The sequence below is a fragment of the Pogona vitticeps genome, chromosome 2, assembly GCF_051106095.1.
Source record: "Pogona vitticeps strain Pit_001003342236 chromosome 2, PviZW2.1, whole genome shotgun sequence".
In the NCBI taxonomy this organism is placed as follows: Eukaryota; Metazoa; Chordata; class Lepidosauria; order Squamata; family Agamidae; genus Pogona; species Pogona vitticeps.
This window is the reverse complement of record NC_135784.1, coordinates 138,837,731-138,858,168: the sequence shown is the minus strand read 5'-3', so window position 1 is coordinate 138,858,168 and position 20,438 is coordinate 138,837,731. Positions and strand designations below refer to the sequence as shown.

At 40.3% G+C, this 20,438-nt stretch overlaps 1 protein-coding gene across 8 annotated transcripts in view; it reads left to right on the top strand.

Annotated features, from left to right (window-relative positions):
• Positions 1-55: 55 nt before the first annotated feature.
• MBTD1 (mbt domain containing 1) overlaps positions 56-20,438 on the top strand; it is a 43,827-nt gene continuing 23,444 nt past the window's right edge. For 5 of the 8 annotated variants that reach the window (XM_020814809.3, XM_020814789.3, XM_020814823.3 and 2 more), the window contains exons 1-5: positions 56-190; positions 6,711-6,912; positions 8,768-8,907; positions 11,245-11,359; positions 12,152-12,237. In XM_020814809.3, the coding sequence (XP_020670468.1) occupies positions 170-190; positions 6,711-6,912; positions 8,768-8,907; positions 11,245-11,359; positions 12,152-12,237 (564 nt within the window). In that variant the 5' untranslated portion in view covers positions 56-169. Of the gene's footprint in view, positions 191-6,710; positions 6,913-8,767; positions 8,908-11,244; positions 11,360-12,151; positions 12,238-18,336; positions 18,466-20,438 lie in introns of those variants that run through there. The other 3 variants (XM_020814816.3, XM_020814797.3, XM_020814832.3) reach the window with 2 other exon arrangements.

Sequence of the window (20,438 nt, the reverse complement as noted above, 5' to 3'; positions counted from 1 at the left end):
AGGCTGAACTTTCTTCCTCCTTCAACCTGGCTCTGCCCCTTGGAAGCGGGAGGAGGGGGGAAGGCCTGGGGGGGAGGGAGGGAGAGGGGGCGGGAAGGAAGGGGAGAGAGGAGAGCGGCGGCGGCGGCGGCGGCCGTAGTAGGAGGCATCCGCTGCCCATGAGGGCCTGATGGAAAACACAAAGGACCTGGTGAGTGGGGCGGAGAGGGAAGCCCTCGTTTGGGGCGGGGTGTGTGCGAGCAGGACGAGGCGAGGGGCGGGGGCCGAGGGAGAAGGGACAAGGACCCCGTTAGCCCTGGCAAGCCGCCTTCCGGAGCAAGCAAGTCCCCACACTGGGCTGGAAGGGATCCCTGGGTTGGGAAGTGAATGGGACGAGGGGCTGAGGGAGAGGAGAGGAGGGGGGGGACCCTCCTGACAGCCGAGCCTTCCCTGACCTGTTACGCGAAATGGTGGGGACCCGAGCAAAGGGGCTTCCCCCCCCCCCCCCGTGGCCGGGCCTAGGAGAGGAAGCCCCGAAGGGCGGCGGGCAGGACCGGGGGAAACCAGGTGAGGGGCGCCGGGACCCAGGTGGCTCCCTGCCGCTTCCTGGTCGCGCCTCCTCCGCTTCCCAGCCGGTGGGAAGAAGCGCCAGATAAGTTGTCCATGTGAACGAGACGGAGGAACCGCCGGGGGTGGGTGGGTGTGTGTGTGTGTGTGAGACGGACCCGTTGGATTGGAGCCGGGGCTGCCGGAAAGGTTTGAGCGGTTGCCCTCAGGTGGAGCGCGCGTGAGGGGTGAGTTCGGGCGAGAGAGCGAGGGAGGCGCACGCGGGAGCGCTGGCGGATGCTGGCCGGTCTCTCTCGCTGCCTTTGCACTGCACACCCAGATACAGTACAAGGAAACTTCTGCTCCCCTCCGCGGTGGCTCCTCGGGTGGCGGATGGTACACCTTCCTTTCCCTTGATGGATGGGCAGTAGGCAGAAAATGAGTTGCTGCTGTTGTTTGGGATCCGAGCTGCTTGCTTTTGCAGCGGGGCAACCGTGCTTGGCAGGGAAGCAGGCGGGAGTGTTTATACTGACAGCAGCCAGTCCAGCCTTTTTGCTGAGCACTTTGTTTTGTAAGCAGGCAGAGGTCGATATGGAGAAAAGCGTTAGGTTTGTGGAATTTGAGACAGATGCAAGTTTCAGAACGTGATTATTAGGAGAGGGCGAAGCCCTGCAATTGGGGAAACTCATAACTGAGGAAGAGCCACTGTAGATTTGCTGCTTTGCTGGATCTTTCCTTCTCTAACTTTTGGACTAATTCAGAGGCTTCCACAGCCGTGCATGCGTTCAGAAGCAGAACATGATGGATTGGTGGTTTGATTTGTATGTTTGGATTCATTTTAAAGCACCCTCAATAGCCCCCCCCCAAGAAAATGCTTTAAAAAATGAAGCGATGAAAAAGAAAATATTACATTAAAGTATGTGCAGGCAAGAAGGCATCTGTGGAAACTTATGAACGTAAAGAGAAGACCAAAGTGTGTTGTTTGTGTCAAAAAGTTGTTTCTAACTTATGGAGATCTTATTAATTAATGACTTCCAGAGGATTTTGTCATAGCAGCCCTATTCAGGTCTTGCATATTAAGGATATTATACAAGCCCAAGTACAGTCCAAGTTACTTTGACTCTACTGGTACTTCTGCGCTATGCTTGCTAGTAATACTGTAATGCCAGTTTCACTGTATATCAGTTAAGGTTATTAAATACATTTTTAGCAATGAACACTGCTAAGCTATGAGAATTTTATGATACAATTTGACTTTATTTAACTTTTAAAATACTACATATGAAGCAGTCTGCTTTTGGATGCTTCTGATATATATATTTTAAAAACATCTTTACTTTTTATTATGTATCCACATGATTTTCTTTATTATCTTAAATAATGGTAATTTGTAGCTTTGCCCTGTCATGCTTTTCTTCTATAAGCTGTCAGTATGCATTTGCTTGAAAAAGTGTAACTTAAGCATCACTGCTTGATTCAGGGTCCCTCTTCCTCTTTTATTTTCTCATTGCCTATTATGCATGGTATTTGTGTGACCTAACATGGTGACACTAATCAGACATAGATTTTCTAAAAGACAGCTTACTAATCTTCTGTAGTGATTGTTGTCTTAGTGAAGCATTAACAATAGATGTACGGCAGGGTTTAGGCTCAACAGACCTGGTTAGTGCCTTGCATAAACTAAATGATCACTCCTAAATGTGGGATCTGAGGAGCAGGGTTGATAATGGATTGCTTACATTCTAGCAAAGGTGTCTTAATTAACAAGGAGATGTCTCAGTTGATGCAGCATTACATGTGTAATGTTTGCCACTGAAACAGCCTTTTATACTGAGATAGAAGTTGATAGGGCAGTAAATTGGCATGGACAAATTCCTACACTGCTGCAAACCATATTGTGCATTTTCACATTCATGCATATCTATAGATTATGCATCCTTTTGACTTTCCTTTCTTGTTAAACTTGTTGTTTGAAATGGGAGCAGAATATTATGATTGCAGACTAGAACATTATAAATTTTGATTCTCTTCCTAAATAATTTCTTGTTACTTTAAGTTGTAGAAGGGGAAAAAAACTACAGTGTGACTTATTTTTTAATGGATAATTGATACAACATATATTTAAATAATACATTTCAGATTGGTAGCTGCATCGGGTTTTTAAGACTGTGGTAAAATCCTAAATGCCCGATGTTGCTTAATGAATGGAAAGCTTGCTGCTGATGGCTAGCTTTCTCACCAGTGGTAGGTAGCATTAAACCCCAGCAGGGCGTTCCTTATGCAAAGTAAGGGCAAGCTGAAGTCTGCTTTAGGACTGATCTGAGCGCCTCTTTCATGATGGAACTATTATACAGTGCATACATATATATGCATATATATGTGCACACACAGAAGTATGCATCCTGATCTAATGTTACAACACTTTTCACAATGCTGAGCAATTAAACAATTTAAAAAAACACCAAAACATAAAACAGATGGCTGAACCAAATACAGTAGGACAACTTTTCTGTTTTAGACCATGTTTGGAGTATAAAAAGGGAAAGAACCACATACACACCCCTCTACCTTGCCTTTTCCCGTGGCTGGTGTGAATCATTTATGTATTGCTTTTGTCACTCTCCTCACTTTTAAATCTCCAGCTCCTAACAGATTTCTCTGTTTAATGCTAATCATTGCACCTTCTGCCCCCACAAGTAGTCACATGTAATGAATTATGTACTAATATAGCTATTGTTCCAAAAGATGTATGTGCATATGTAATACAATAGACTGGGGGCTCATACTTATTGAACCTGTCTGTAAACTGCATGCTGATGCGCATAACCTGAATACATATAATCATACAGAGCCACTTTCTATCTCATATGTAGTCTCTTGTATGGTCACGTTTACATCTCCCCATCAAAGTTCTCATCTGTGCATATATATTGTTCCCTCTTAGCATACTTGTTGCCCCTCCCTGGCCCATATCTGTTTGAGTTGTGTGAGCACAGCTTGCAAAAGAAAACAGTTTAAGGGAGTAAAACTTCTGTTGGTGGGAAATTGATGGGCTGCTTGATCGTCTGTGCCCATCAGCCCCACGGGTCCCATGCAAGCTACAGGTGCAGAGTACATCAGTATATATCTACAGGTCATCTTAATAGTACACATCCATAATTTGACCCCACCTTATATCTACAACCTTATTGGGGTTATATACTTGGGCAATTCTGGTGATGTGAGCAGCATAACGTCTCAAAAGCTCTTGGCAATAGGCATTCAATACTTCCTGGCATGAGTACTTCTGTTTGGAAGCTTCATCATTGTCCCTCCTTCAATGAGCCAAGAGGGCTGCTGACTGACCAAGGAAGTGACACTGGAGGTTCTGACCCAGTTTTAATAACTGTGCAGCGTTGTTCCAGTTGCCTCTGGAGCCTCTGTTGTCTTTGTCTTTTCCAGGAGGTCCACTTAAGTATGCACACAGAACTTATGGTTCCTTTAGTTCAATTGTTCCCCTCCCAACCTTGGGTCCCCAGATGTTCTTGGACTATAACTTCCAGAAGTCTTGGCCAGCACTGGTGGCAGCCAAGACTTTGGGAAGTTTTATTCAAGAATATCTGGAGATCCAAGGTTGTGAGCCACTTCCCTAGTTTAATATGTGATTCTGACCAATATCTTTTTCTCTTAATGTTGTGTATTATATTTTCATATGGCTTATGTTAGCCTTCTCCAACTAGCTACTCTTCAGGAATAATGTACATTGTGCAGTCATGCAGACCTAAGATAATAGCGGTTATAATCCGACATTTGAGAACATTTTGGAGAAGTACAGTAAATACCCTTAGCTGGGAAAAATGTTTGTAAAAAAACATGTAGATATGTTTTATCTCTACATATATTCTTTGGATTCACACTACTGTATAAACTCAACCTATTCACAAAACCAGGATCTGAACACAGCTTGCAGTCTTTGAACAGGTAGCACAGTTTGCGTCTTGCACCCATGTTGAGATGTGCCTATTTGAATGTTTGTCATAGTGAAATTATGCATTTCAAAAATGGACACAAGCACACTTTCCTCACTGGGAGCATGTATACAAAAATTTATTTATTTATTTATTTATTTATTTATTTATTTATTTATTTATTTATTTATTTATTTATTTATTTATTGTCATTGTAAGTATATACACAGTATATCCATACAATGAAATTCACAGATACCCAGAGACCAGACACATGCACACACAAAAAATTACCCAAACACTCCCCACCCACTAAAAAATTACCCAACACTCCCCACCCACTAAAAGTCCCCACTAAAAATACAAACATCTACACCGCAGGCCAGGTAACACAGTCCAACTAACTATTCACTACTGGTGGTCTTTAAGCTCATTATTAAGTGCAATTATAGTTCTGGGATAAAAACTATTCAGAAAACCTGTGGTCTGAGTCTTAATTGTTCTATATCTTCTACTAGATGGCAACAGTTCCAAAAAGTTATAAGCAGGATGGGGAGAGTCTCTCAGGATGCTGTGTGACTTCCTCAGACAGCAGGATGTGAAGATGTCATCCAGGATTGGTAGCTGGAGCCCGATGATATTCTGGGCAATTTTAATGGTTCTCTGTAGAGCTTTTTTGTTCGCTACAGAGCTACTCCCAAACCATGCCAGAATGCCATAGGTTAGGACAGTGGTTCTTAACCTTGGGTTACTCAGGAGTTTTGGACTGCAACTCCCAGAAGCCTTCACCACCTGCTGTGCTGACTGGGGTTTCTGGGAGTTGCAGTTCAAAAACATCCGAGTAACAAAGGTTAAGAACCACTGGGTTAGGACACTCTCAATGGTGCTACGATAGTATGACAGAAGATAAGTTTAACTTGCCGAGCCTTCTCAGGAATTACAGCCTCTTCTGTGCCTTCTTCACTAGCATATTGGCATTTATATTCCATGAGAGGTCCTCTGAGATGTAAGTGCCCAGAAATTTAAAACTACCAACTCTCCCCACTTCCTCGCCATTTATGTACATTGGTAAATGTACATTTCTCTTCGTCCTAAAATCAATTATGAGTTTTTTAGTTTTTTTTATATTAAGTGTGAGATGATTTTCTTTACACCAAAGTATCAAACCTTGTACTTCCTTTCTATAAGCAGACTCATTGTTCTTATTTATGAGCCCCACCACTGTCATATCAGCCACAAATTTAATAATTGTGTTGGTGTTATACAGTGGTATAAATGTATATACAGTAGTGCCTCGCTCAGCGATCGCTCCGTTGAGCGATGAATTCGCATAGCGAGGGGGTCCGGGCCATCGCTGGAGCGTTCGCTCAGCGATGGCCCCTATGGCGTTTTTTCGCTGTGCGACGATCGCTAAGCGATTCGCTTAGCGATTTTCGCACAACAAAGTGGGGGGAAACAGCTGATCGGTGGTTCCAAAATGGCCGCCACAACTTTTCCCGCCGCGCCCTCGCTTTGCGAGGGCCCGAAAATGGCCGCCCCTATGGAGAAGCTTCGCTCAACGGTAAGTTTAGGGCCCAGTGGAACGCATTAAACCAAGTTTAATGCGTTTTAATGGTTTTTTTTGTTCCGTTGAGCGATGTTTCTCATAGCGATGGTTAATCCGGAACGGATTAACCTCGCTATGCGAGGCACCACTGTATTCTAAAAATGTGCACCAAATATATTCATGTTGAAAAAAGGTATGTACAAAAATATGTATACAATTTGGTGCAAAAAACAATCCATGATGTAGGACATCATCAAGACCCTTGAAAATGTAACACCCAGATAACTATTATTTGTGTGGCTAATTAGCATATGATCCTATACTTTACATGTTTCCATTTGAGTTCTATCCTGGAAAAAAGATGGGATAGTGAAAATTAGATGGGATATACATTTAGTAAAATATTGATGTTTTGAAAAAAAGGTGAATGCTGTTTTGTTTAATAGTTTGTATTTTTGCATATAGTACAAAGATCTGTAAGTAATAGTCATATTTAGTTTTTTGCACAGCCTTTATAATCTATTTGCTAAGCATTTGAATTTATTTGATCCTTCGTGTACATATATGATAGACTTTTTGTGGTATTTTAGATTATTCAGTACAATTCTGAAATTGTGTTATGTGCACTGGTTGGAAATCTGTCAGGTCTTTTAGTTTAGGAATTTCATTTCTTAATTTTCCATCTTTTTTAGACTGAACATTCTTCACGGTCAGAAAGGAAGAGACGTGACTCATTCGGGATGTTTGATGGTTATGATAGTTGTAGTGAGGATACCAGTAGTAGTTCCAGCTCTGATGAGAGTGAAGAGGAAGTTGCTCCCTTGCCCTCAAGCCTTCCAATTATCAAGAACAATGGACAGGTCTACACATACCCAGATGGCAAATCTGGCATGGGTAAGAATAAAAATTAAACAGATTTTTCCAGTGGCATGTTGAGTTAAATCAACCACTCTCCATCACATCTTGTTTCTTTTGTCCCTGTTTAACTGTTGGAATTGTGTGGGTTTTTTTGTTTGTTTGCTTTGTTTTGCCTGGTGCACTGGCATCTCTCTGCCTCTGCCATCAAAATAGACCCCACCCAGTCCTTGGCATTAAAGAAACTATTCTTTCTTGAGTGATGTTCAGGCAAAGTCTGCTCTTTGGTTGAAGGTAGGTATGATGTTCTTCTGCTTAACATTAGAGAGAAATTCCATTTTCCAGCACTAGATTGGAAATAGCAGGCCATTTCTTCTTGTACAAAGTGATCATTCTGTGCAAGGAGAAAGATACTCCAGTAATGTCAGATGGTGAGCATTGCAGGGAAGCTGGTGTTCTTTGGGGGAATGGCCTACCCCCTGACCTTATCCAGCCTTGAGGAGAGTGTTCCCAGAGACAGACCAATCCCCAGTGCCAAAACGCTTGTGATTCCTGAATATTAAAGGCATGTAATATTTTATCTTTTATGTAGTAAACAGTCATGTTAATCTATTTAACCATGATTTTAAGGAATTTATATTCGAGAGGTAAGAGAAAACAGGGGAGTTCGATACATTTGAGAACATAGATATTGGCTGAGGTCACGCACATTTTAGCCAAAGAAATCCAAAGAATTTCTGCTAGAATTTCATAATCCAGATTTTCTTTCCACGTGTTTGTGTATTTATACACAGAGAAAGTAAATTATTCTGATACCTTAAAGACTAGCAACTTTATTATCACACAGGCTTTCAAGAACACTGGCCATGTTGTGAGATGCATGAAGTGTTATCCTCAGTTGGCAGATTCTTGTGGGTGTGTGGTGGCATTGTAACCAGTGAAGTCAGAGGCAAGTAAAAAGCAGAAAGAAAATTGCCTTTTGCAAAACATCCTTTCATTGTTAAGCAGATTAGCATATTTGTTGTGATAAAACCTTTTCACCTGAAGAGACAGAATTGAATGGCTTGATGAATTGTACTTCAGAGCATTCATGCAACACTATTTGAAGTACCTTTGTCCAGAAATGGCCACTTCAAGTTCATTCATTAAGAAAATAGAATGAAGTTAATTAAGTGCAACTGGGCTGGCAGAAGCAAATTTTCCTGCTTCTACAACAGCCCCACCACCTCCCTGAAATTACTACAAAGGGAGTTGGGGAGGACAGAACACTGAATGAGGTGAGTGGTGGTGCAGCAGGAGTTCAGGTTGAAGTGTTTTTCCCATTCCCCTCCCAGTAGTGCCATTCCTGATGTTAAAAATGTTCCCCTTTTTTGTTCTATGTAGAAACTTGTCTGTCTGTCATGGGCAGTTAGCCATTGTGGGTAACTGATGGTGTATATCACATGGAAGGACATGTATGTTATAGTTTCACAATCAAACTGTATATCTGATGCTCAGACTATAATAATTTCTGTAAAAAGAAATATAGATGCTTATCCAAAACAGTGGGACAAATTAAGTTGCATTTATAAGTTGCAATTTGCAGTTCAATCTCTTCAGAAATAACTGCCCTGACAAGTTTTAGTTCAGTCTTTCCAGCACGAGTAATTGGCCATGTAAATCTTAAGGACGAAAGAAGATAGAAAAGCCAAGAAGGAAGGAATATTTAAAGACCTATCAACTATGTGTTTATTTTGATGCCCAAAGGGCTCTAAATTTATATGGTCTGTTAGGATTTGACTAGTTTGAATGCCCTGTGAACTGAAGAGAAAATCAGTACAGGCAGTGATGTACAGCAATAAATATGACATGTGATATTCTAGATGTAAAATATTGGCTACTTTTCTGTTTTTAGCCACCTGTGAAATGTGTGGAATGGTCGGTGTCAGAGATGCCTTTTATTCTAAAACGAAGCGTTTCTGCAGCGTCTCTTGCTCAAGAAGTTACTCATCGAACTCTAAGAAGGCCAGTATTCTGGCCAGACTTCAGGTAACGGTACAGTCACACTTTTATTATCTTTATTATATAAATAGCATATCAGTGGTAGTTGTTGAAAGTTCAGATTAGTGCATGGTCATAATTGTATTAAGTAAAGTGAAATATTGTAAACATTGTACTGCACTGGACCCAAACTCTATTTAGTCTAGTATTTGGTTTGTCAACTGCCTCGGACAAGCCCATAAGCAGGGCATGAAGGCAACAGCCCTTCTCTGTTTGTCTAGGATTTGTGTTCACTAGCATCTCATCCTAGTGAACACAATATCCCATTTGACTGTGATGGTTGATAGCAAGTGATTGATAAAAGAGGATATATTTAATCTCTTCTTATAGCTATTTAAGCTGATAAATAGCCACCACCATATCCTGGGTAAACGCAAAGCTTAATTTCAGTGTTGTGCGAAGAAATATTCTCTGTCCTTTTCTGAACTTGTTGTCAGTCTTTCTGTGTGGCTCAAGAGTTCTCTGAATCTATAAGAGAAAAAGTGGTTCTCTCTTTTCACACCATTCATAACTTTGTAATCATCTTTTATGTCTGTCATTATTTTTTAAAGTGGAAAAAAACCCACCTCCAAATGCTTTTGCCTTTTCTCATTGCTGAGAATATTCCATATTTATGGCCAGAATCTTATTATTTGTTATACCGGTGTAAGAGGAATGCCATAAATTGCAGCACTGAATTGGTGCTAATTAATGAGTTGCCACATGGTATACAAGGAGGAATGCAGTTAGCAATTTGCTGTTGCATTGATGCCACTGTGCTTGAAGCCGTCATATGAAAACCTAACATAGTAGGATTTTGGCCAGTAAATTTTGACCAAAGATAACAACTAAAAGTTGCTATATGATGTGACCATGAGTATGCTTATGCAAGATAAGTCTCATTAAATTTAATGAGGCATACTACTGGACGCATAAGAACATAAGAAAATTCCATAAAAACATAGGAAACTGAGTCAGCTCATCTGGTCCAGTACTGTATTGCCATTTTTTATTTGCAGAGATACTCTCTGGGGTTTCAGGCAGAATTCCTTCTTACACCTCCTTGGTATTACCTGACAGTCTCCTGCCCAAGAACTAACTAGCCCATATTCCACTAATCTTCCAGAAGGTTGTGAGGTCAGCTGTGTAAAAGTTGGTGTAATTGTCTGTGCAGTTTGAACTTTATTACATTGGCTTGCTGAGCAGTTAATGCTAATCAGTACTATCTTTAAAATAGCTGCTATTAATTCTTTTAATAAGTGTTGTGAACCTCTATAAAAGGTTGCATTGCTATCCCTGTGGAGGATAACAGAGAACATTAGACACAGGCACTGGATATATTTGTATGAGAAAAGACTGAAGGAGATTAATCACTGGTATCCTTCGCTCTGCTGCAAAGCGGATGTGAAAGTTGCTCAGATACCTTTTACAACCCCCAGCAAAAGCAAAAGGAAGAATGGGAGCAGTTAGGCTGGAATTATTGCATGACTTTTGTAATGAGAGACTTGGAATTTTTTAGTATGTGTCTTCTGTCACCCTTGAAAAAAAATTAATGCAAATTGGTTTGGCTGGCATAGTGCAGTTGGCTCTGCAGTGTTAAATAGTCTTCAGGCAGAGGGATGCTAATGCAATTTCATCCAAGTGTGCTTGTTAAGTTTGAAATATTAATTTTATTCTCTTTCTCAAGTCCTAATTCAGAGTTAAAAAAAATAAAGGATTGATTTTTCATTGGTCTTGTAAAGTTAAGCTCTGTATTAAGTAAAAAGGAGAATTAGACACAAGGAGTTCTTATACTTTTGAGTTTTATATACTGTTTTTGTTCGTAGCTTCCTATGTTTGACCTGTCTAAGAAACTAAAGAAACCCCTGTGGCTTAATACTCTATCTAGTCCTATTCACAAAGAAATTATATGGGCCATGCTTTGTAATAAGTTCCACAGATCAACTGTATTATGTGGAAAACCACCCTGTATCTGTCCCATAGGATGTTGCACTTTATGATATTGCACATCTGCCACCTCTTTCTAATAAATTCCAGTATGTAATAGAAACTCAAATTAATGACAAAAGAGCTGCTGGCTAGAAGATCTTTAAAATGATTTAACTTAGGTGAATGTTTTTTCTCCAGAAACTTAAATGTTGTCCTGTTTGCAAATTTAAGACGGCCTGCTTTCCAATAATACTTGATTGGAAAGTTTATTTTGTGCTATGTTTTTTTTTAATTGCGTTCTCAAAAATGTAATACTGTACTGCAGTGTTACATCACTTTGTGCTGTAGAATAGCAGAAGCAATGCCTCTAAAACGTTTTAATGCAGATTTGAAAAGAACCTTATTTAGCTCTTGTTGTTTTAGGGAAAACCTCCAACTAAGAAGGCTAAAGTGCTGCAGAAACAACCTCTAGTTGCTAAATTAGCTGCATATGCTCAATATCAAGCAACAGTACAAAACCAATCAAAGACTAAAACAGGTAACATGGGTATTAAGAGTCTCCAAAGAACAATTATGGGGATAAACCTCAGTTTATTCTTATTGTGGGGGAGGAATTTGCAGAAGAATTGCCTATGTTTCAGCAATCTTGTGTGTGAACAAGGGGAATCTTTCCCAATATTGTTGTGTCTATTGCAGGCATTTTCAATTCATGCTTAGCTAAAATATTAGGAAGAAAACATCCTGAGAGTTGTCACACACAAGCCTTACTTCTGCATTTTTACCTGCATTAAGGATTGAAATTTTTATCTTATTTGAGGGAAGAGGGGTCTGTTTCCTATAGTGCTGTATTTATTTATCTCAGTCTGGTAATTTAGGACTGGAGAAGCTGTGGCAGTTCTGATGCTGATTGACTCCAGTTGCATCAGTCTCATCTATCCATCTATCCAGCCTGGCCATTGATGAGGGCTTTGGGGTGAGGGCGGCTCAGATAATCAACATCTGGAGGGCCACAAGTTCCCCAGTCCAGTAGCAATAGTCCTGTGTGTGCTGATGCCACCAGCATCAGTTGCTGTTTGATTCCAACTTCCATCAATTAACTTTGATTAAAATATGGCTGCTGTTGTTTGTTTGAGTTAATTTGCTGGGGGTGTGTGTCTTTGAAATAATCCTCCTGATGGAGAGCTGTTTTGCAGGCCATTTGAACTTTTCCCACTAGTCCTCTCTTTCTGTGATTCCCCTCCCCATCCCAACAGACTGGAAGCTCATTTCTAAATATTAAGTACAGAGAAAACTACTTATGGAGGTTTCTAAACAAAATTTCTCATTCTAGCATCTGTTCCAGTGGAAGGTTTCAATTGGGGCCACTACATCAGTAGCAATAGTTCCACAGCCGCTCCTGTTAACTGTTTTAAACATGTAAGTATGGTGTTGTTCTTTTTACTATTTTGTATGAACAATTATAAAATAATGTAAAATTTATTAGCATCTTCATGTACTTTTCGAGGAAAAACATAGTTCTTTCTAATTACTTCAAAAATAATTTTTCTCCCAGTTGAATGACATTCGGAAGTGTATAATCTCCTAATAGTGTAAAGATTATGCTCAGGGAGCTTTATCTTCTAAGAGGAACTTTACCATCCACTTTACATAGTGGCTGTCACAGTTGCTGTGACAGACATCAGTTTTGGATGTGGTTCTTGCCTGCCTACATGTAACTTGCTTCCATAATACATGGATTTCCTGTCATAAAACCTGTGCACCTTGATCAGTAATCTAGTTTTTCTGCTGGGGTTTTATTAGGCTTGGGTGGAGCTCTGCTTAGCCCAGTCGAGCAAGATATGCTTCAAATTGCCTGCAGGTATCTCATGTATAAAACAAAGGGTTGCATCATTTCTCCTCAGAAGTGGGTGGAGTTCAGTACAAGCATGTTTTTCAGGTTGATTTAACAAGAAGGAACATGTTGCAATAAGTTACTTTGTCTTTAATAAGATATTTTGTATGTTAAGCTATATAACGTTAGTTCCTTTTCACTGACACAGATCCAGAGTAAAATTCTATTTCTTTTCATTGTCGCATATAGTGCTGGTTTATTGAAAAAGTAGTCAGCTGTATGTGTAACCTTAAAAGTGAAGAGATCCTTTGTCCTGGGTTTTCGTTCGTTCGTTTAGTCATTTAGTCGTGTCCGACTCTTCGTGACCCCATGGACCAGAGCATGCCAGGCCCTCCTGTCTTCCACTGCCTCCCGGAGTTGGGTCAGATTCATTTTGGTTGCTTCGGTGACACTGTCCAACCATCTCATCCTCTGTCGTCCCCTTCTCCTCTTGCCGTCACACTTTCCCAACATCAAGGTCTTTTCCAGGGAGTCCTCTCTTCTCATGAGATGGCCAAAGTACTGAAGCCTCAGCTTCAGGATCTGTCCTTCCAGGGAGCACTCAGGGTTGATTTCCTTTAAAATTGATAGGTTTGTTCTCCTTGCAGTCCAGGGGACTCTCAAGAGCCTCCTCCAGCACCACAATTCAAAGTAATCAATTCTTCAGCGGTCAGCTTTCTTTATGGTCCAGCTCTCACTTCCATACATCACAACAGGAAAAACCATAGCTTTGACTATTCGGACTTTTGTTGGCAATGTGATGTCTCTGCTTTTTAAGATGCTGTCAAGGTTTGTCATTGCTTTCCTCCCAAGAAGAAGGCGTCTTTTAATTTCGTGGCTGCTGTCTCCATCTGCAGTGATTATGGAGCCCAAGAAGGTAAAATCTGTCACTGCCTCCATATCATCCACTTCTATTTGCCAGGATGTGATGGGGCCAGTGGCCATGATCTTAGTTTTTTTGATGTTGAGTTTCAGACCGTTTTTTGCACTCTCCTCTTTCACCCTCATTACGAGGTTCTTTAGTTCCTCCTCACTTTCTGCCATCAGAGTGGTATCATCTGCATATCGGAGGTTGTTGATATTTCTTCCGGCAATCTTGATTCCAGCTTGGGATTCCTCCAGTCCGGCCTTTCGCATGATGTATTCTGCATATAAGTTAAATAAGCAGGGAGACAATATACAGCCTTGTCATACTCCTTTCCCAATTTTGAACCAATCAGTTGTTCCATATCCAGTTCTGATTGTTGCTTCCTGTCCAACGTATAGATTTCTCAGGAGATAGATAAGGTGATCAGGCACTCCCATTTCTTTAAGAACTTGCCAGAGTTTGCTGTGGTCCACACAGTCAAAGGCTCTTGCTTAGTCAATGAAGCAGAAGTAGATGTTTTTCTGGAACTCTCTGGCTTTCTCCATAATCCAGCGCATGTTAGCAATTTGGTCTCGAGTTCCTCTGCCCCTTTGAAGTTCAGCTTGTACTTCTGGGAGTTCTCGGTCCACATACTGCTGAAGCCTACCTTCTAGGATTTTGAGCATAACCTTGCTAGCGTGTGAAATGAGTGCAATTGTGCGGTAGTTGGAGCATTCTTTCGCACTTCCCTTCTTTGGTATTGGGATGTAGAGTGATCTTTTCCAGTCCTCCGGCCACTGTTGAGTTTTCCAAACTTGCTGGCATATTGATTGTAGCACCTTAACAGTGTCATCTTTTAAGATTTTAAATAGTTCAACTGGAATGCTATCACCTGGGTTAATATTGGCATAATTTGTAAAATATTGGCATAATTTGTAAAATAAATTCTATTATCCTAACCCCTCCCATAGCCCTGTTTTTGCAAGACATTCTAAGAGCACACAATTATGGTAGCAGAGTGCTTGAGATGAGTGAAGCAAGAGACAGACGAGATGCCTTCTATTCCGTTAACCAAGGAAGTGTACCCCACCTCAAATGCTTCTTCTCCTTCTCCTTCCCTTCCTTCTCCTCCTCCTAGTTTTTACACATAAAAATTGTGATGGTAGCATTTCTTTATCCTGTACTCAGATACATGTCCTATGCCTGTTTAGGTTTCCTTTGCATTTATGCCAACTTCAGTTTGCGAGAAATCATCATATGTTGGCTCAGCTCAGTATTTTACAGCTGTGGCTTTTGGTGCTGTTGGTCTGACCATTATCTTAGTAGAACATTACTAGAAACTAATGCATGACACAGAGAAGCTGACGAGTCACTTTGGATGAGAGGCCTGCTTTTGGAAAATATTTCCTCTTAAAACATTCTGGTCACTAGTTTTTAGACAGATAAACTGCTTTCAGAGGATGCCAGGAATTATGGAACTCAGGTGTCAAATGTCTCAAGCAAGACAAGTGAGAAATATATTTTTTTATTTTTCATATAATTTCAGTTCAATACCAACTTTCAAAGCTACTAAGACTTAGTAGACAGTGGCTGAAATATTGCTGCATAGCTAGCTACTCCTGCATAACTTGAAGTTGCAAAATAGATAACAAAATTAGTGCCACGGCAGAACTCATATCCAGCAAACAGATCCACAGGTACTTCACACAGTGAATTGCACAGTGAATTGTAGAATCAGGCACACAATTAGGGACTCAGCGTGGGCTTCCAAGCATAATTCCCTGTGAACGTCTGCAGGCATAACTTTATCCTATGCTAAGTGCAACAGGATTTCAGCCGGTGAAATCCAAGAAATAACAATGGTTAGTAAGTGTTACAAAGTAATCATAACAGGAGCAGGCACCCTACAGTTACAGCCTAACCAGTTTCTTAAGGATGGTTATAGAGCACATCTTTGTAATCTGAACCCTGTTTTCCCATAAGACTCAAATGTTAAAGAAAGGGTTTGGTTCCTGGAGAATTTGTAAATGAAACTTCTGCTGTCTTTTCATTTCATCTTTACAACTGTTGTCCTTAGCTTGCTTACTGGACACTCTCCTCTGAATTCTGCTGACTTCTGTCTTTCCTTCCTACCTCCACTCTCTTGTTGTTGCCCTTGGTGATATAAATGCATCAGTTTACAGTGCTATTCACAGTGGTTATAAAAGTTTTAGATACAGGATGGGTGGGTGGGTTACCTAAAGCTGGAATGGCTATGAGAGAGGGGAGGTAAAGTGGACCGTTATAAGTGGGTATCCCAGCAACACTACCCACTAAAAATGATGATGCTGATAAAAAGGCATCATCAGACATATTCACCTGATGTCTGAATGTTAACATAAGAAGTACTAGGTAGATTTTCCCAGATAACTTTCTGTAATGTAGTGCCCCAATGGAAAAGACTCCAAATATGTCACTTTTTACAATAAATGGTTGGGCATGATGACTAGGACAAGAGAAGGCAGAGGAAGGCAGTGGAACATTATTTCTTTATGCATTATTGTGCTTTATTGTAGAAGGTGGCAAACACTTGCTTTTTGCAACCTAGAAGGGGAAAACTGGAGTGTTTTCAGTAGTATCTAAAGAAGCAGTTTAATTTTAATAGCAGTAGAACCTGTGTTTCCCGGGGGGTGGGTGGGGGTTGTGTGCCATTGTCACTACTGTCCCTAAAGGGATTGTTAATCAGAGGCCGCACAGCTTGCTGTTGGGAATCTGCTGTTGCTGGATTTTCTGCACTGAACTGGGGTAAGAGTAGAGCTGGAATAGAGATTCCCTTCAACTTGGTGATTATATGGAGGTTGTGATTTGTATCCTCATCTGAGTGATAACAGTGCTTAGGTGCCTGGAGCAACCTCTCTTCTCTTCTCCTGCTCTTAGAGGGATGGTTAAAGGTCTGAATAATAAGAATTAGGGGTGCTAAGCTGTAAAACTGTGTTTCTCATTCCAGGAAAAGCTGTGGTAGTAGTAGCAAACACAGTAGATCCCCTGGGCCTTTCTTATGCTGTCTGACTGCCCATCCCACACAACCTGACTGATACACAAATTTAGCTGTATTCCGCCGCCACCCAATCTTAAAACAACAACAACAAAGGGAAGGGCTGGCCTCTGCCTGTTTCTTCCTTTCCCTTGGGTTCTTGACATTTTGGGGCAGTTATGTGGTTCTGGGAACAGAAATGTTGCCTTTGTGCCACTGGAAGATGCCCACTTACAGCAGAAACAATGGGTAGTATTAAGGTGTTCCCTAAATTGAGCTATAGATAGCTATGCAGGCACCACTGAATGATTAGCAAGGGCAGTACTCTAATTCAGTTTTACATTATAATCTGCTATTGATTGAGCCTGTCAACTCAGCCATACTTTAATTCCAGTCTCCATGCTTGAGGCAATTTATATTTGATGTTCAGAAATATAACTCATTGCATGGCCCCTGCAAATTAATCAACACTGAAGGCTATGTGTAATAGCCGTATGTTATATTTGATATCAAGGGTAAACATGCTTTCACTGCTTTGACCCTAGTTCAAAGCACATCCCATTGGTTGTAGAAATCACAGACGGCCCCTTGTGGGAACTGTCTGGTGTTCTTAATAGCATCCAGAAATTCCACAAAGAATGGTAGTTGACTTCTTTTTATTGCCATCTTAACATTGTTGGTTTAAAGAAATGGGTTAATTCTAAGTAAACCATAAATCCACCTCTATCAGTGTCTTGTGCTTTCCTTAGGTTTAATGTCATTGCAGAACTGCATGATTTCTATTAAGACACATAAACAGTTCATCAGTAAACATAGTCATAACCTGGTGAACTGAAAATTTGTGGCCTACTTTGTCTTCCAGCAGGGAAGAGGAATATCGATTTATTTTTGGCACACAGGTTTTGCTGAATTTTTTATACAGGCTAGAACATTGTATGGATACGGAACTGTCAGATGAGAAATTTAATGGATCAGGATTCTCTGTGCAGGACCAACAGAATGTGCTCACTTCTGCTCAAGATGGTGGCCTGACCATATTTATTGTAACATTTGCACATAGGACAAACACACATCAGTGTTGCTGGCATTATTTTCTTATAATACAGAATAAACTGGATAGTAAACAGCCACCAGTGAACTTAGTTGAACTTGCTTCTGAGTAAATGCATCTTGTAAAGGGTTTTCAGTTTAACTGTGCCGAAAAACCATCAGCAGATAGCTAAGGGACATCCTTTTCTTTTGCACTAGGTAGCACTGATGGGTTTACTAATGCTAGTTTATTACCTGCTCCTTGGCTTTTAATGCAAATAGTGCACTTTGTCCAGAGGAGCGTGTGAATTTGAAATATACAGTGTTCTTTTTTTCTGTTTTGGTTTCAAGGAACAGCTTCACCTGACCATGATGATCACAAGCTGCTTTTGAAATATTTCCAGTTGGCTTATTGGCTGTAGTGGAGAAAGAGGGGCTGCACTTGGAAAGGGAAGGGGAAGAAGCCCCATGGAATGGATTCTAGGTTGTTCTCACTGTACATGCAAAAGATAACTGAACGTCAGTTGCACCTTGTTTGGTCCTCTGAAAGGAAATTTTGCATCTGCATTCATATTTACAAGATATTTCTGAAGCCTTGAAGGCTTGAAGACTTTACTGCCACATGTTTTTACTACTCTCAGGAAAGCCAGAAGCAATACTTAAGTGTATCAGGCTTAGACTTTTTGGGGGTTGGGAAGCCCATTTACATGAGTCTGGACATCGCCCATCAAGACCTTCCTGATTGCAACTTACCTTGCAGGGAAGGCAGCTGTCATTCAAAGATAATTCCTCCTGAGTGTGCGCTGGATCAAAGTGGTGGCCAGGCAGACCTTCCTTTTATTGGGAAGGATCCCGAGGTGGATGTCTTCTTCATGAGTCTGAAAGGTAAACTTGTTCTTATCTGTACGCTTATGGTTCTGCTAGTAAACATAATGTGCGAGATAAGACAGTATACTGACTATACTGTATACCATCATTTGAAGGCCATGAGATCCATACCCATTATGGCTGTCTTCTTCAGAAGTGAGAGCCATATGGATTGGTGTAGGAGGAACTAGCTGAACCGCTATCTTCACAGACAAGGACAAGTTTAACTTTCTGCTATACCCCTATACCAATCCACATCCTTGAAACCTGGTGGGTCAAACTTTGGTATTGGATGAACAGAGATAAAAAGAAAGAGTTCAGGAATCTGAGAGTGTTGTGTAAGAAGCTGCAAACTTCCTCCTTTGGTTGTCTGAGGTAAAAATCAACTGCATGATGATCCTGCTTCACTTCAGATGTTAAAAATGCCCTGTATGGCCTTTAGCACTAATAGTTATTTTCCCCATGCACTAAGTGTTCTTGATGAAACACTTAGATCTAACAAATTTGCCCAAAGTAAGAGTTCATTGGAAGCTAAGGATATTGCAATTTAGGAATTTGATGTGTTGCAAAAGTGTTGTTTACATAATTATGTTGAAACTGCCCAGAGAGTGTTTTGGCACTATGGGATGGTAAATAAGTCAAAACAACAACAGAAGTATAGTCTAAGAACCATATAGCAAAAAAAAGAAAAGAAAAGAAAAAAATCCAATGATCTGATATAGCAAGGTCTTGGTTATAAATGTTTAATATGAAATGCTGATTAGTTGGTGTATTTGCATAAAAAGAGATTTGTCCTAAATGTATAGATCAAAAGAAGGTCATTTCTCTTAAATTGCTGTGGGGCACAATTTCCTAAAATTGATAGAAGGACAAAATGTTCGGAATTATCTTAGTTATGTAGTAGATAATTTGCATAATAACTTTACTGTTGATTTTGGCAGTACAGCAATATACCAAGAGTATTTGAAACATCATTCTGAAAGCCAGAAATATTTGCTACCAGTTCTTAAAGTAGGCAGCAAAGGAGAAAGAATATTTCTTAAGCATTATGTATAGGTCTTGCCATCAGATTATAAACATATTTACTCAGAAGGACATCCTGCAGAATTCTGTGAACTGAATTCTCTCTTAACATGACAACCTCAAATTATTGTTTCTGTTCTCTAAATTATTTCTAATCAGTGCTAATGTTTCATCTGTGTGTACACCAGAAAAGAAACATACTATAATAAAACTTTCTTTCGGCTGGTGGTAATCATACCTACAAGGGAGTAAACCCCACTAGGATCAGTGGGACTTAATTATGAATAAACATTCTTAGGATTACAGTGCTAAAACTTTAGTGTCTTTGTATACCAGTTTCAGTTAGATATGTCCATGTGGATTATTTAACTTGCCAGAAAAGTAAGCTAGGTTGTTCTGGAATTATTTGTTGCTGCACCTATGTTGGCTACAAGCAGTCTGCTTTACTTCTAGCTTCTGAAGTATAATTTTAAAAATACAAATTTGAGTGTTTGAATATGAGCTGGTGTAAGTTTTTCCAACTTGCACACACTTTTTAAGGCATGATTCATATATTACCCCAGTTTAAAATACCTTGGCCAGAATCCTGTTACTTTTGCCCACTAGCATAACAGCAGCAGCACAACTTTCAGCAATTGAATTGTCATTGCTTAAGAAGCTAAAGTAGCCATTTCTTCTCACACACCAATTGCTTGACTCAGTATATGATAGGAAATGCCAACTCTGACTTCTTAACTTGTAATAGTTTCTTCTTGAAATTTATGCTGCTGACATTATGGGGATGGGAATATATAATAGGATTTTGGCGTATTCAGTACATCTTCAGAGGCATGCTTCATGATTTAAATTTAGTATGATGACAAACTGATTTTTTATTTGGTTACTTATCTTTTCTCCATAATATGTTTTTCATTCCTGCAGCACTTGCAATCTGCAAAGAATGCATGTCGTAGGTGCAGTGATTTTAA